Source organism: Ochotona curzoniae, unplaced genomic scaffold (assembly GCF_017591425.1).
Source record: "Ochotona curzoniae isolate NIBS_2020 unplaced genomic scaffold, NIBS_Ocur_1.0 scaffold_4701, whole genome shotgun sequence".
Lineage (NCBI taxonomy): Eukaryota > Metazoa > Chordata > Mammalia > Lagomorpha > Ochotonidae > Ochotona > Ochotona curzoniae.
In genome coordinates, this window is record NW_024467122.1 from 28,688,196 (window position 1) to 28,705,546 (window position 17,351).

General features: G+C 35.8%; 1 protein-coding gene across 1 annotated transcript in view; it reads right to left on the minus strand.

The window, feature by feature from the left end:
- Positions 1-473: 473 nt before the first annotated feature.
- The window catches only part of MIPOL1 (mirror-image polydactyly 1), a 261,334-nt gene continuing 244,456 nt past the window's right edge, over positions 474-17,351 (minus strand). Inside the window, exon 14 of the mRNA XM_040969560.1 lies at positions 474-1,194. Coding sequence (XP_040825494.1) covers positions 1,128-1,194 — 67 coding nt within the window. The 3' untranslated portion in view covers positions 474-1,127. The remainder of the gene's footprint in view (positions 1,195-17,351) is intronic.

A 17,351-nucleotide genomic window follows, 5' to 3' on the forward strand; every position in this document is an offset into this window, starting at 1 on the left:
AATTTAAGTAGGTTCACCATTTAACTGCATAATTTTTTAGACTGAATTACCTGTGGAGTCAATTCAAAAATGAAGATATTTCTCCAATTCCAAATATATAAAATTTCAGTTTTATTCATAGTTTCAAATCCTTAGATGTGATACTACATTTACTGTTTTAAGTTATATTTTCATAAAATAAAAGGCAGGCAACCTGGACTAAACCGCAGGTTTAATTTTTTCTTAATCTCTGTACCATATTGTAGTTTTTCTGTACAATAGATACCCTCCTCCACCAGCATGACGATAAATAAAAATACTTAGATTCGATAGCTTCTTGCATTTTAGGATACAGACACGCTGGCACATGCAAATATTCAAACTCATAATGTCCCAACCTATTAGACAAAGTCTCAGTGATTTTGTAGCTTAAGTAGAGCTTAGGTAATTACTATGACTCAACATCAAAAATACTGACAACATGAACTTGTAAGTACACATTAACAACTTCTCTTTATTGAGAACACTCTGTATTGTTTATAGTGAAACAAAACCACAACTTAATGGGTCTAACTCTTAATAAAGCAAGTTATACATTTATTCTATGGCATTTATACGTGATGCGCCTTAATACCAGCGAAGATGACATATATGCATTGAAGGAAGACAATAGAGACTCTTCTGTCTGGGTCCCTCATGAGTTAGGAACATATTCTATATTGGAAGATGCATGTATCTGAAGTTTTGACCTAACACAGTGGATTAAGGCTTAGACAATATTTACTTTGTTTGATTCAGAAAGGGCCATATGTGAAAAATATGATCCCAACCAACTTCACCATGATTCTACAATAGTCTCTCAGTAAAAAGATTTAGAGACATTGAGCTATAAAATAATTACAAAATAAGCTGCAACCTTATAGCTACCCATCGGTAAAAGTCTGTGGTTAATATATTTGGATAATAACTCAAGTCAGCAGCAAAGTGGTTAAACATTTGTGATTTGATTTTATCTCAGCTTGGAATGTGGTTGGAGTGTCCCACTTCTAACAACTGTTTGCTAAGTTAAGGCTTTAGTGTTTACACAGCGTTGAATGAAGCTGCCTGGTCACCAGATGTGATCACTTCCCCAGACTGTCGTTTTTCAGTCAGATCACTGTCCTTATGGTCCCTGTGCCAACCTTCTTCCGCAGCACCTCCACCAGCCTTTCCAACCTAAGTTGGGGGGCAGGAAGAAGAAAAAAAGAAGAAAAGAAAGAGAGTAATTAGTTAGAGCTGTTTTAGCTGAAAAAGGGTATGACTTGCCTGGGACCACAAAGTCCTGGCAGTCATGTTAAGAAACACAGCATTATTATAAATGAGAGACACTTCTGTGCAGAGTGCCAACTATTTCAGGTTAAAAAAAAAAACAGTGACAGCACAAACTTTATCTCAAATCCTCAGATTATGTCAGCATTAGATGCCTCAAGAAGTATACAGGGCATTCATTCTAACACAGTTGCTTGCATTAAGGTTGTGGGTGAATCATTCACTATGCAATGACAGGATGGCACATTAAGTGTAGAGTAGTTTAAAAGTGACTTTCCTTAGGAGTTGCATCCATTTCAGCATGGAAATACTAACAATCTTACTAACACTTGCGATCTATTTAAATAAGTGGCATATTGGTTGATACATTGTATAATTCTATGCATTTTTTTCTTCTTCAGAGATAGCAATAAAAATAAAACCTGCAGTTAGGTGACTAAGTGGAAAGAATCTCATGTCCCAGTAGCATGAAAATAACTAAAATAAATAAAAATAAATAAAAAAATTTAAAATGTGATTCTAACAAAATTTTTACACTACATTATTTTATAAGTTCCTATTTCTTAGTATAGGCTAGGAATTACCCATATAGGCTTTTTATTCAGAGGAAATTGAACTTAGCTGATTACAAAACAGCCAATTAAGCAGAAAATAGCCAAAATCCAGAAGTCCATTCTGCAGTGTTTTTTAGGCTACCCTGAGAGGAAAGGTCCCATGCATGGGGATCCATGAGTTTCACTTGGAGAAAGATGCCTAAATTCGATCATTACCTTTCCCTCCCCCCGCCCCTTTTCTCTACAGAAAGCATTAAAACCAAAACTACAAATCTTGTTTGATGTTAGAATGTTTCTTAGACGTGAAACTCATGCCTAGCAGTTTCATAGCTGCAACCTTTCCTCCTCAAAGACTGGGGGGTGACACAGTCCAGCCGCTTCAGTTTGCAGTTTGCCTCATTTGTATGGATTCATGCATGAGGGTCCTCTGCAAATAAACACAGCACAGAACTAGACACTAAAGGAATGGGGCTATTCTTAGTGCCTACTCAAAGGGGTTTCTGGAAGGAATAGGCGAATCGACTGCACACGACGCTGGAAACTAGTTTAAGCTTATGGATGATTCTGCATGTATCAAGAAACCTGCTGATAGAAAAGAACCAGGAGAACAAACGATTTCAGCACATCAGAATCTCCACTTTAAGAAATGTAGTAATGGTCTTAGAGTAAAATTTTGAATCTTGTCTAAGCTTATTACTACAAATTTCTCAACTGTAAACTATATATAAATACTATATATCCATTAAAACAGTCTAATGATTCATTGCATTTACAGATCACTCTGTATTAGTTGGACTTTCCGAGTGGTTAAAAACTAGTGTCATCTTACACACTTTGAATACTGTGATTCATGAGACTTTATGATCCTTTAAGATGAAGTTCCATTAACGAGTTGTGGAGGAGAAAAATGTTACAATTACACAACAACATTATCCAATTTTAAGTTACTATTAAAATCTGATAGTATATTGAATTAATGTTGACAAACAGTTCTCAGCATAAATCTTGACAGGCCATTCATTGTATTTTTTGCATACAGTTTGTTAAAATTTGGCTTAAAATTGATACTAATAATCGTACACATTTGTGGGCTGTGGTGTGATAATTAGGTACAGCATATATTGTGTAATGAGCATTATTAGGGTAACCAGAATTTCTGTCTCCTTAAATATTTACTATATCTCTGTTTTGGGAGGCTGTCAACATTCCTTTTTAAGTTCTTTATAAACTATATAATACTTTGTGAGCCATAGTTATCCTATATTGCTGTAGAACACTAGGCCTTACCCCTTCTCTCTAACTGCTTTTTGGTATCTGTTATCCAATACCTTTGTATTGCTCCTCCCCTCTGCTCTTCCTAATCTCCAGTAGTCCTGGCAATGCTATCAGATCAAGTTGCTATTTTCCAGGGGTAAGTGAGAAGATGCTGAATTTGTCTTTCTGTACTTGGCATATTTTGTTTAAAAACCTCCAGTTCCACCACAAGTGACAGAATTTCCTTCTTTGCCTGGTAAAATAGTATTCCACTACATATGTATACACCATATTTTCTTGACTCATCTGCTGATACATATCTCAGCTGATTCTATATCTTTGTGATGGAGAGTGATAAATTTATGAGTCCAGGTATCTCTTTGATACACTGATTTCTCCCCCTCCTCCACTTTGGATATACTCAGTAGTTGGATTGTTAGATCATAGGTAGTTTCATTTTCATTTTCTGAGGAATATTGATGTTGTATACAATGATTATACTAATTTACATTCTCACTGATAGCTGAGGGAGTTTCCCTTCTTCCTGTCCGTGCCAGCATTTGTTAGCTTTTGCTGCTTAGATAATAGCTATCTAACTGGGTGATAGAATAACTCATTGTGGTTTCTTTGCATTTCCTTGGTGATTAGTGATGCTAAAAATCTTTTCATACAATTGTTAGCTATTTATATGTCTGTTCTTAAGAAATGTCTACTGAAATCAATTGTCCATTTTAAAATTTAGATTTTTTTCCCTACTGCTGAGCTCTTTCCATACATGGATACAAATCCTTGTGTGCAGAAAATTTTCTCTCATTTGTCTGCTGTTAACTTTTTTACTCACTCATTAATTATTCCCATAATACATATCTAAAAGCATAGGGGTTCATGCCTCTCCCTATTTGTCCTGAGTTGCCACAATAACACACTCAGTTCACCATTATAAGTTTAACTTTCTGACACATAAATGTACCATTACAAGTATAGGAAAACATTATAATGTAAAAGTCTAAGTATTAATGGGAATCCCACTAGTATTGGGGAGTAAAGCACAATGTATACATTCATTTGTTCTCTTTTTTCCTTTGCTGAATAGAAGATTCCTAGCTTAACACAATCCTATTTAAATTTTTTTCCCCTCTTGTTGGCTGTGTCTTAGGGATCTTACCCAAGAAAAATTATGGTCTATGATCAAGTCTTTAGGAATTCTCCTAATTTTTCACCTGCTAGATTGATACCTTTGGGATTTACATGTAAGTCTGATCCATTTTGAGTTTATCTTCACACGATACAAGAGACAACAACATTTATTAAAAAGATCTTTCTTTCCCTAACGATTGTTGTTCACAAGCTTGTTAAAGATCAGTTGGATATAGGAGCTTGGCACAATGGCTCAATAGCTAAATCCTCACCTTGCAAGTGCTGAGATCCCATATGGGGGCTGGTTTGTGTCTTGGCTGCTCCACTTCCCATTCAGCTCCCTGCTTATGGCCCCAGGAAAGCAGGAGAGGATGGCCCAAAACCTTGGGATCCTGACTCCCTGTACGAGACCTAGAAGAAGATCCTGGCTTCTGGCTTTGAATCGGCTCAGCTTTAGCCATTGCAACCGTTTGGGGAATGAACCTGCTGATGGGAGATTTTACTCTCTGTATCTTCTTCTCTCCATAAATCTGATCTGCCTTTCCAATAAAAATAAATAAATGTTAAAAAAGAGATCAGTTGGTTATAATGCATGGATTTCTGGGTTTTAAACTTTTATTTCAATGGTATCTGAAAATATCATGCTACTTAGGTTAATATGGCTTTATAGTATGTTTTGATATCAGGTATTATGATGCCTGCAGCTGTATGCTCCCTTTCTCTGGTTCTCTGGTATTTTCTATGAACTTTAGGATTAATATTTCTAGTTCTATGAAGAACTTCATTGCTATTTTGATTGGGACTGCATTGAATCTGTAGATTATAGTGTGGACATTTTAACAACTAATTTTTCCAATCTGTGAATGTGTTTTAATTTTCAGTGTCCTTTTTTATTTGTCATTGTATAGATCATTCACTTGGGTAGTTAGTCTATTTTATTTATTTATTTATTGGCTGCTTTGAATGGGATTGATTTCTTGATTTCTTTCTCAGCAAGTTTATTATTGGTGTAACAAAATGCTACTGTTACAAGGTGTTTTTTCTCTCCTAAAATTTGACTAAATTTCTTGATCAACTCTAACAGTATTGTGGTAGTTTTCAGGTTTTCCTTCACCTAGAAACATGTTTTCTGCAACAGGGATATTATGACTTCCTGCTTTTCTATATGGATTTTTTTTAATTTCTTTTTTATGACTTATTGATCAATACAAAGTTGAATAAGCATGGTGGAAAGGAACACTTTTATCTTGTTCTTGATCACAGAGCAAATGTTTTCAGATTTTCTCATGCACTGTGATGTTGGCTGTGATTCTGTGATATATATACCCTTTATATTAATTTTTCAAATGATGAAGGATGTTATTTTTTTGTGCTGTTTGTGCATAGACTGACATATCATATGTTTTGGTCTTTACTCTGTTGAGATCACATATTATGCATTTTGGTTTCAGCATTTTGAACCATTCTTAAATCCCTTGATAAATCTCATATCATCATGCTGAACAATGTAGGTGATGTGCTATTGAGCTCATTTTGTTATTATTTTATTAGGCAAATGGCCTGTAGCCTTTGACTGGTATAAGTTCCCTTTCCACAATGCTTTTGTTGTATTTCATATTTCAAGTTTTTATTTTCAATTTTTTTCAGGAATGTTTTTCAAAATATTTATTTTATTTACTTGAAATGCAGAGTTACAGAGGTAAAAGGAGTGACACAAGAAGAGATCTTCCATCCACTGATTCACTGCACAAATGGGCACAACAGCCAGGGCTTGCCAGGCTCAAGTCAGGAATGAGAACACCAACTGGGTTTCCTACATGGATGACGGGTCCTAGCACATAGTCTGTCTTCTGCTGCTTTCCTAGATGTGCCAGCAGGGAGATGATTAGAACTGAAGGAGCCTAAGACAACTGGTCTTATAACTTTTAAATTTACTGATTTCTTTCTTGACTCACTGATTGTTTAAGGGACTGTTGTTTAGCTACCATTTATTTGTACATTTTCTAAAGCTTCTCTTGTTGATTTTTACTGCTATTCCATTGTGGTCAGAGGAGATACATGCTATTGCTTCAGGTTTTTTTTTAATTGTCCCCATTTCTCTGGGACAACGGAGTAAGGTGGATTCCCTATCTGTTCCCCCAACAGGCTTCAGGGTCTGCGAGGCTGTAGGTTTCTCAAGCTAATACTTCATGTGTCTGTCACATTAGTGGGAATAACTGAGGGACTCTTGCTTGTCGGTTCTTCACCATGTGACACCTCTCTTGGTTTAGGATTGATCTGGTCTTACTGCACACACTGACAGACTGTGGAGAGACAGAAAATACTGCTTTCAATTTGGTTGTTTCCCTCTTTGGTAATATCATTTACACTAACTAGGAAAACAAACAAACCTCCCTCATAATACAATATATGTTCTACTTTGTATAATTATTACCACAAATTCAGAATCAAAGGAATCCCAGATTACTTAGATGGGTCTGTGTCATGTTTCCTTTGGCTTCTGCAAACTTACTTTCCTTTTGTTTCCTTTTTTTTTTTTTACATTAAGATGTTTTTCCATTTGAAACTCTCAAGTTGGGAGGAAGTACTTAACTATAAGGTTTTGCAATGTGTCTATTATATATCAACAATTACCAGATCAACCACATTCCCAAGTTTATCCAGGTTGAATGATTTATGAAAATTTGATCTCAGAAATGAGAAAAATGTCAATTACTGACTTTTATAAAAGCTAACTGACTTTTGAAACACAATGAAGTGCCTATTCCTCTGAAAGAATGGGATACCCTCGCCCAACTTAGGCAGTGCCAACAGGAAGGTAGCTGTGTGCCTGTGTGAAGCATCTTGCAGGATTTGCCTACAGGCTATCCTTTACTGTTCAAATCTATAACATCCTTTAACAATTATGTAGTTCACTAATATGGACTCCATCTGCTCTACATATTGCTCAGTAACATCTTGCAAAGGGCTTCATTAAATAGAAAAAGAGCAAGATCTAGGACTAGGATTTTTCTAGTTCTTCTTTCAAATAGGAAGAAAACAAAACACAGACAATTTTTTATACAAGTTTCTTGGGTAAAATAATGACAAATCTGGGCCAGCTAGTTTCTTTGTTTTTATTTTAGAGCTATATGCATTAGGGTGTGGTTATTCAGAGACCCAGAGATTTCAGATTATAGATTATTAGTTATTTATCTTAGTAACATTGGTAAAAAATTTTTACTTAAGTCAAACTGAGACAGTAGTTACTGGTATAATTAATCTATTCTACTAATAACACATTGCAAAAGTAAATTCATAGCATTGTACTATCAGGTAATCATAGTTATAATTTATTGTTTATTAATTTCTATATAAACTTAAAACATATTTATAGTCATATTTTATATATAAATCCTTTTAAGTGTTAATTTCATATTTACATGTGATTATATGAATGTATCTACTATGATAACAAATGCATAATTTTTTTTAGATTAACTATAAGTTATTTACCAATTTTCCTGAGTGGTTTATTTCCATTTTTCATTCTTGATGAATATTGAGATATATTTTAAAAGGCAAGTAACACTTAAAAATGGCTGACTATGTACCAGGCATTTTAAGAAGTTGTTTATGCATGTACTTAATTTCCATTGGTATATTAAATATTATTGATGGATAACAAAACAAAAGTATATAGCAGTTCATATGATCAGAGCTATGCAGTTTGTGGTTGTGACATGAGAATGTGGTGCCACATCCTTGCTCTCTCAAACATGGTACACCTCAGTTGTTAAGGGTTGTTTCTGAACTTCTTTGGCTTGAATGAGTCCTGGTGAATAGCTAATTTGATTGTAAAGTAATAGACTGACATAAAAACAAATATCTTATTAGAGGATATGATATGATTTCCAAAAAGAAAATAGAACTTCACTAAAAGAATACCCTCACCATTACATATGTTCAATACTCTTGTTTTCTTCTCACAAGATGTATTGTCTTGTGCTTTTATCATGAGAGCAGGCTGACAAATGAACACACTGTGTGAAAGGCACATGGCACTTGTCACCATGCTAACACCTCCTGCGTTACCCCCTTTTCTGACAGAAATTTATCAAAAGTTTTACAACAAGAACAATAAGACAACTTGTAAAGTGCTCTTCCCTCTTCAATGATATGCTAGAAAACCAGAATTTAAAAAATTTCCCCCAGTTGTGACCAAACACTGAATACTATGGAGTGACTGGGATAATCTAAGTTCCTGGGTTTAAACGCTTAGATTTTTACAGGAAATTGAACCTCAGGTTTTGGTGCTTTCAAAAAATGGACTACAGAGGGTTTGATTAGAAAGTGAAAAATAGATGATCATTCTATGATAAATCAAGCTTTTTTTAACTATCAACATAACTCTTGTTGATCATAAATTGGCAGATATCTAAAAACGTTTGAGTCTCAAACACAGAGCATTTTAAAGAGAGTCATCCAGGCAGAGGTCTGTAATATTTGAACGAAAGAGAATGTTGGTGGCAGCATAGAATAAAAAAAGTCCAGAAAAAACTTTTAGTGTTATTGCACTTAGGAAGCTAGCAGTATGATAATAATGTAAAGATCTTAGATATGATTACTCTAGGATGTTTTTATGCCATTGCTACAGGAAACATGACTGGCAGCCAGTCTCCCCTGATCGACTTATGTCAGCAGCTCTAACTCCAACTTACTGGAGAGAGCTAAGACTGGGGAGTAAAACAGGTGTTTCTTGCCACATGGGAGGTCCAGGAGGATTTCTCCAGGAAAAAGTTTACTGACTTCTGCCTCAGGGATGGTATAAAGGACTTACCTGCACCATTGTCATCAGCTGGTGGTGACCTTGTTTTACCTGTCAGCTGAGAAGAACCTAAGAATCTCATCAAAGTTCCTGTCAGTCGTAACCAAGTAGGCAACAGTCAACTTCAGCTTATCATGATCATCAATAAAAGTAGAATCTGCCACTAATATGCCCTTTTCATCCTTCTTTGCTGGGTGCAGCATGCCAACTCTCTGGCTTTGTACTATTATCATCCACAATGCAAAAGGGTAATTTTTTGTGGGCTCATAACCATTGCAAGCATTAATTTCCTTGTTTCATTCAAGATGGTCTTCAACACTGTCCACTGGAAGGACTACTAACATTTCACTACCAAACTGTGGTGCTGGCTTTGCAGCTCTGCCCAAGTTGTTGGTGCACATGATGGTAAAGTCCCAAGGGTGGGGGAAGAAAAGGCTCCATGTGTTTCCCAGAAAGTTGGGGGGAGTGGATGCAGCCATTGGTGACACTGACCTTCAAGTTGGGCGCCTCATGCCCAGAAAGAGAAGAGTGTCACGGGGTAGTGATGATGTGAAGTGGGATAAGCAGGCCCAGATACATTGCTGCTGGCTGATTCTGGGCATGAGGTCACAGACTGCATTTTTGAAAATGCTTTTTGTAAGAATAAAAGAATTCCTGCTGGTAAAACGACTTTCTCCTTAGAAAAATATTCATGTTACTTTGGCAAATTTGTTTAGAGTTTTTTTTAAAATCATAAAGGGACATTGACATTTTATTTACTAAATAGATTTGGCACTTTAGTTTTCCCAAGGAGAACCAAGGAAACACAAGACAAGATGGGCAGAACCATCCCTGCAGCAGAACCAACGAAGCCACTGAAAACACTGCTGGGCGGGGGAGGAAGGCGGTTTCCAACAGCGTCAAAGATCCTACCCTCTTTCAATCACGGCACAGGGCTACGACGGAGACTTGTAAATTCTTCTTTTACAGTTTTGGCTATTGCTATTCTACCGTTCATTTAAACAATGGTGCATTTCATCATCCTTTCTTATACTTTTCATACTTTTATCAAGAGATACTACTTGCTCTGTTGATTCCACACAAATGTTCATGATTCCCAAATCCAGACCTCCAAACCCAATTCCATTCTGAATTTCCGACTCACCTATTCAACTGCCTTCCACACATCTTTTGTTCACACCACAGGCATGTGACACCCAGCTTATTTGATTAAAGCTTACTATTTCATTTTCCATGCATGGTTAAATTTTTTTTTTTAATTATCCTCATATTGATGTTGCCATTTACTCACTCACTCACTCACTCACTCACTCACTTCAATGTAAGTTGAAAAATTTTAGAAAAACTTGGTACATCGTATCTTCCTCCTATAAAAACTGACTGATGAAATCACTTGGGTAGTCCAAAGGACAGAATGAAGGGATCTGATTAATCTAATAACATCATTTTCATGCCAGAAAGATCATATTGTCAAAAATGCTGAGATCATGCAGATCGACTTACAGGTAAGAGGGCCAGACGGTTTCTTATTAAAAATTCCTAGTGATTAATTCTGTGAATGTACTTAGTGCCACCGAACTATTCATGTAAACTTGGTAAACTATGGTTATGAATATTTTATTACAACAAAAATGCAATCTTGGTGTCCTAGTGAGACTGGAAGGTTGAATTAGGGCTGTTAATTGCAGTTAGAAAGAGGGAATGGATTTGAAAGACATTTGGACATAGGATCAAAAGGATTGCATGGATTTCTAGGGTAGAATGGGAAGGTAAGGACACAGGCTTCTTGGAAAAGTCTGGGTTCTTGTGTGAGATTACACTGCTTAGCAAAACAAGGAAAATCTAACTTTCTCTTTTGTAATTTGGATGTCATCTATTTCCTTCTATTTGATTAATATGGCTAGGACCTCAGCACAGTGTTAAATAAAAAAGTGACGAGACTATGCATTTTTGTCTTGCTTCAGAAGTTAGAAAGCATTCAGGTTTTCCCAATTCAGTGTGATACCAGCTATGGGTTTATTCTACCTTTAAATGACCTTTATTGTGTTGAGTTTCATTCCTGCTACATCAAATTCGTTCAGAGTTTTCTTTTTTCCTTTATTATGAAGGGATCTCAAAACTTTATCAAATGTTTTATTTCTGCAACTATTGAGATGATCATATGACTTTCATCTTTTTCTGTAAACATGGCATAGTTTTTATTTATTGATTTGCATATACTGAACTACCTTTGCAACTCTGCCATGAATCTCACTTGGTCATAGTGAACTATCTTTTCAGTGTGCTGTTGAATTTTGCTTGTTAGTACTTTGCTGAGGATTTACGTCTGTGTTCACTGCAGTTATTGGTGCATGGGTTTCTTCTTGTGTTGTGCCTTCTGATTTTGGTATTAGGTGAAGGCTGGATTCATTGAATGAGTCTGAATTAACTCCATCAAGTTAGAAAAGAAATGACCTTGGTTGTTTAAAACTCTTGTAGAATTCATCAGTGAAATGATCTGGTTCTGAACTTTTCTTTGACATCTGGATCAGATTTAAAAAAAATTTTTTTTTTCAGTGAAAAACCTTACCTACCTACTATTCAGCAAAAACATGCCCGTCTTAGCTTTAAGTTTTGACTAATACTCAGGAAATAGAGCTTATAAATTACCACTTTTCTTAAAAATGATTTTGGATCATATTTTCTCTGCACTGCATGTTTCATGGTGACAGTAACATTCATTTAGGCTAGTTATGGTACAGTACTATGAAAGTCAAAAAGTTTGTTTTAATTACTCAGAGAAAGGCCATATGTGAAAATAATAATCATTAAAGTGTAATTCTACTGATAATAGAGAAGATAATGCTCCAGAAAACCAAAATGAAATTCTGAACATCAATTTATACAGATAATGTTTACCTCACTTCCCATCAAGAATCTAGGTCCTTCAGATTCTATTCCAAATGACACTGAACACTTGCCCTCAATTTTTTGATAATGTGACTTAAAAAAAAAGTATGCTTGTATTATTATAATTCAAAGCTCTAATTCAAATCTGTGGATATCTGGTAGAGGAATCAGATATCAATTGATAGATAGGAAATAATATTATGGGACTTGCATTTTCTCTTAAATGATGATGGAAATATGTTGTCTGTATAAGTAAGACTATAACTAGTCAAAGTACTGGATGGATCCATATATATCTTAAAAAGAAGAGGATAAAAGTAAAAAAATGTTGGGGAATGTGATCACCCACATTCAGTTTTAAAGCACTAGTACCAAACATTTATTATTTAATTTGCTTCCTACCATCACTTTCATATTAATCAAACCTATTCCTGAATGGCTTCATATTTTGAAATTAAGCAAAAATCTTGGAATCATCTTTGAGATTAAAGATAATACAATTAAAGCTTAGTTCACATATATTCAGCTGTGCCCAGATGAGGTAAATGACATTTTAAAACCAATGTCACTATTCTCCAACGTACACAAGGCACTGAAAAGTCATGATATCGTTAGTACTTATTTAAATGAATCACCAACATCAGACACATAACAATGAAAATCCAGAAAACTTTGCATTAGTTACTTTTGCTTCACCCATTGAAAAATTGTAACCTGGAGAAGGACTAAAACTTCGTTTCCTTCTTTGTAGTTTTTCTAAGGTACTTCTCTTTCATGTCTTGGATTTTAAAGTAACCTTGGTATAATTTTACCCCTGGCTTATTCAAGACTTTGTAAGTTAGATGTCTGGCTTGTCCGCTGGATTCCAATTAAGTCTGCTGGCAGTTCTAGTGCAGTGGATGATACTATTAGGGAAGTACTTAACAGAAGATAATAGAGTTATTTTGCTTAAGCCTCTAACTTAACATCACAAAATGGTTGAGATAATGGAATGAATTAAGATCAAGCGACAATTTTATTGAGTTATTTCCCTTTGCCTATCAGGGTATATTTCAATCATATGGAAGATTCTCAAAGAAGTGGCACCAATGACAGGGCCATGAAGCTACTTGACTATAGGGCAATGAGCGTTTTGTTCTAGTAACTAACAGAACAGGAACTCAACAATACAATTATACGTTCCAGAAATAAGACATCGTTTACATTCTTAATTTTAAAGCAATGGAAAGTTTGATGATGATTTCTTAAAGTATATTTCGAGAATAAGCAAAGTCAATTACATTGACCTGTAGCATCTATTTTGATTGAAGAAGGGCCTCTGCAGAAGGGTATTAAAGGATCAGTTATTGGACCATATGTCTCCCATTGAAAAGAAAAAGTTTTGGGAAGTTGGTGGCAACGATGTTAGAAATTTACCACTAGTCAGAGAACTAAGTGAAGGTTAGCCTGTTTGTACCAAGAATACTTTAGCTTCTGGCAACAATGAATCACTGATTCTCAAAAGCAGTATCTTTGTTTCTTCTTTTTTATTTCATCATTTATCAGGAAGGTGAAACACACACACAAAGGCATGGAATTGCCATAATTGTATCTGCTTACGCATCTTCTGTGGCAGAAGCATCAGTGTCAAATAAGCAGGCATATGATAGAATGTGGGAAAAACTATACCGATAGCAAGGACACTACTTCAGCTATTCCATTCAAATACGTTTTTCAGGTCAAGAACAGAAGATGCATGTATTAGTAGTATTTTTGAAATGTGTCAATGACTGGGAAAGTTGCTCTCTTTCCTTTGTCCTGGTGTTTCTGTCTTGACTCTGCTCTCCAGCATCTAAGACAACCCACAAGGGACATTTGCAGAAGTTATATATGAAGGCACACAGAAGACCTTTATGAAATGGACTGTTTCTTGGTTATAGCATTGCTGTATTTAAAACATTACATTTTCAGTACTTTTAGAGTCTATTTTTGATAAATATTAAGATTCATATCAATCTTCTTATGAAAAACTACTTCAAAACTGTTCCATTATATTGTTCTCAAAACACTTTTTCCCCTGTGAAAGATTCTTTGGTTTCAATATGAAGATACAATGAATAGATAATTAATTTCATTCATGATATTAGATTTTTAGGTAATCATTGCTTCTTTCTGACAGTTTAAAATTGCCTATTATTGGAGGCTGATGCCGTGATGCAGTAGGCTAAGCCTGCAGTGCTGGCAGCCCAGATTGGTGCCAGTATGTTTCCCAGCTGCTCCACTTCTAGCTTTCTGCTTATAGCCTGGGAAAGCAGTGGAGGAAGGCTCAGTTCCCTGGGTCCCTGCACCCATATGGGAAAACTAGAGGAAGCTCCTGCATCCTTGCTTTAGATCAGCCCAGCTCTGAGAATTAAGGCCTTTTGGGGAGTCAACCAGCAGATGGAAGATATCTCTGTTTCTGTAAACTTGCTTTTCAAATAAGTAAAATAAATCTTAAAATAGAGTTTCCACATTGAAAAAAATTGTATGTTACTGAACTTAGATATTTCATATAGTCTTAAGTTTGACTATATATTTATTAATTTATAATGTGCAGTTATTTTTATTTGAAAGGGAAAAATAGAGCAAGAGGGAGGAAGGGAGGGAGACAGAAAGAGACAAAGATCTTCCATACACTGATTAATTCTCAGAATGTCTGCAATGAGTATGCTGGGCCAGAACTCAATCCAGATATCCCACAAGGATGGCAGGGACTCTGGCCCTTGAATTTTCACTTCCTACTTTCCAAATTACATATTTGCATGACACTGAAATCAGTTGTGGAACTGGGACTTGAACTAACCCTAACCATTTCGCCAAATGTCTGTCCCTGAGTCTTTAGCCGCTAGGCCACGCTGCCGGGCCTTGTCCCTGAGTCTTAAATCTTTTTATATAAGAGAAATCCAACTTTATAGAACATGCAAACTTAGTTAAGTAACAGTCTTAACAAAGGCAGGTTACTATGCAGTGTTATGATGCATGCTTATCTCAGAAGACACTTTAACTGATACTGTTCATGCCACAACATATACAGACAAAGGAAAAGGTTATCAAACGTTGAATGAAACTGATTTATATTTTCTTTGATCCCCAAAACACTGTGAAATTCAAACACATACATATTTTAAATTTTATTTTATTTTATTTTTTACATCATGGACTGGGAATTGTGGAAGTATAGACAGACTAATATTTTGTTTACTGGGTTTTCCCCAATCTTATTTTTATGTCACATGTATTTATAATTCCCATTTTTTAATATCTAATCATTTCACAGTAATCTTCAGGCGCCATTGATGACTGAAAATTAAATCACAGGCATTTTTCCCTATGTGTGAAATGTTTGTATTAAGGGTTTAGGGGACTTTATACTCAGTGGTTAGCTTAGGCTTTGGTAGAAACTGACATAGGGATGTGTTAATTCATCCAAACTGACAGGATACTATTTGGTAAGCTGCATCACCCACTGAATAACAATGGTCTTAAGTGTGAGACATATTGAAAGTTTTTTTCTTTTTTAAGATTTGTTTATTTTTATTTCAAAGGCAGATTTTACAGAGAGAGAAGGACAAGAACGCACACATACACTCACACACATACACCTCAAAAAGAGAGAGAGAAAGGAGAGAGATCCTCTATATTCTGGTTCACTCCACAATTGGCTGCAAAAGCCACAGCTGAGCTGATTCAAACCTGGGAGCCAGGAGCCTCGTCCTGGTCTCTTACGTGGGTTCAGGGGTCTAAAGACTTGGGTCATGTTCTCTTGCCATTTCCAGCCAAATGCAGAAAGCTGGATGGGAAGTGGAGCAACTGGGACACAAACCAGCATCCAAGTGGCATGATGGCACCAGCAGGAGGAGAATTAGCCTACCGTATGCCACGGCACCAGACCCAAAACTTGCTTATGTTCTCAATGACATAGAAAAATTTCAAATGCTTTTTAAAAAAATATTTTATAGTATTTGTATTAACATTACACATAGATCTTTGAATTTCTAGGAATTACCTAAATTAAGTAAAGATAATAAATAAGGCCTATATATTTCTAACGATTATTTATGGAGTACTAGTTGACATTCTGTTAGGCCAGGGTAAACTATCATTTTCTTATCTTACTTAGGAGACAAATTCCCATGTGAGGGTAAGAGAACAGATTCAAAATCGCTTCCTAATCTAATCCTTGAGGATTTTCTCCAACACATAATATATAAGAACTGTCATTTATTATTTTTTCTTAGATTCTTTTAGCTTTCGGCAATGTGCATGTCTGACTCTTGATATCAGATGTATTATCTAAATTTTGTATAACTACTTGATCAACTATAAAACATTTGTGTATAGTTGGTAGGAGGCTTTGCTAATGGGCCATCTTCATCCTGTCCCTTCTTAAACAGAATAACAAAATTCTTTCTATATGTTGCTTTCAGATTTCTTTTTTTTAAAAAGATTTGTTTATTTTTATTGCAAAGTCAGATATACAGAGAGGAGGACAGAGAGAAATATATTCTGTCCGATGGTTTGCTCCCCAAGTGATTGCAAAGGTCATAGCTGAGCCAGTCCAAAGCCAGGAGCCAGAAGCTCTTCCAGGCCTCCCATGCGGGTGCAGTGTCCCAAGGCTTGGGGCTGTCCTAGACTGCTTTCCCAGGCCACAGGCAGGGAGCTGGATGGGAAGCAGGGCCTCTGGGATTAGAACAGGCGCCCATATAGGATCCTGGTGTGTTCAAGGCGAAGACTTCAGCCACTAGACCACAGCACCAGCCCTCAGAACTCTTAAATATCCACACACCTGCCTTGTTCACATAGTTTTTTCTGGTCTGAACACAACAGCCTGAGCACTCCTTGGCTGCCTCTGAAAAAACGACTCCTTCAACTGTAGCGCTGACAGGCAGCCTATCTTTGAATGCTTTGAGTTGCAGCTCTTCAGAATAATTTTTATGAGTCAGAATAACTTTTGGACATTCTGTTAGCAATAAACTTCACAGAAAGTTCAATTACATGAGAAATGGGGTTATAGGATCCGAATTGCTCTCATTTCAAAGAAATTCCCATGCATATTTCTATTATCCTCAGAGAAAAAAGCTTAGAAGCACTTCATGCTTTTGCAGTTAAGTTTTGGAAGCCCATTTTTATGAGTTTTATATCTGACACCTTGTATTATTATTATTCTCAAGCTGAACTTAACATTTTTGGTCATAGTTTATTAGTTAGTATACAAAAAGGATATGAAATTAGTTCTTAGCATTGAACTAAAGATTTTATTAATGGTACTATGTTGTTAAAATCTCTTGAGCAAAAAAGCTTAAAATACAGAATTCTAAAAAAAATATATAGACTTATTTCCCTCCCATACCTCTTTGGTCACCAAATCCCATTTTCTGTACAGTATTTGTGATAGGAACATCTTT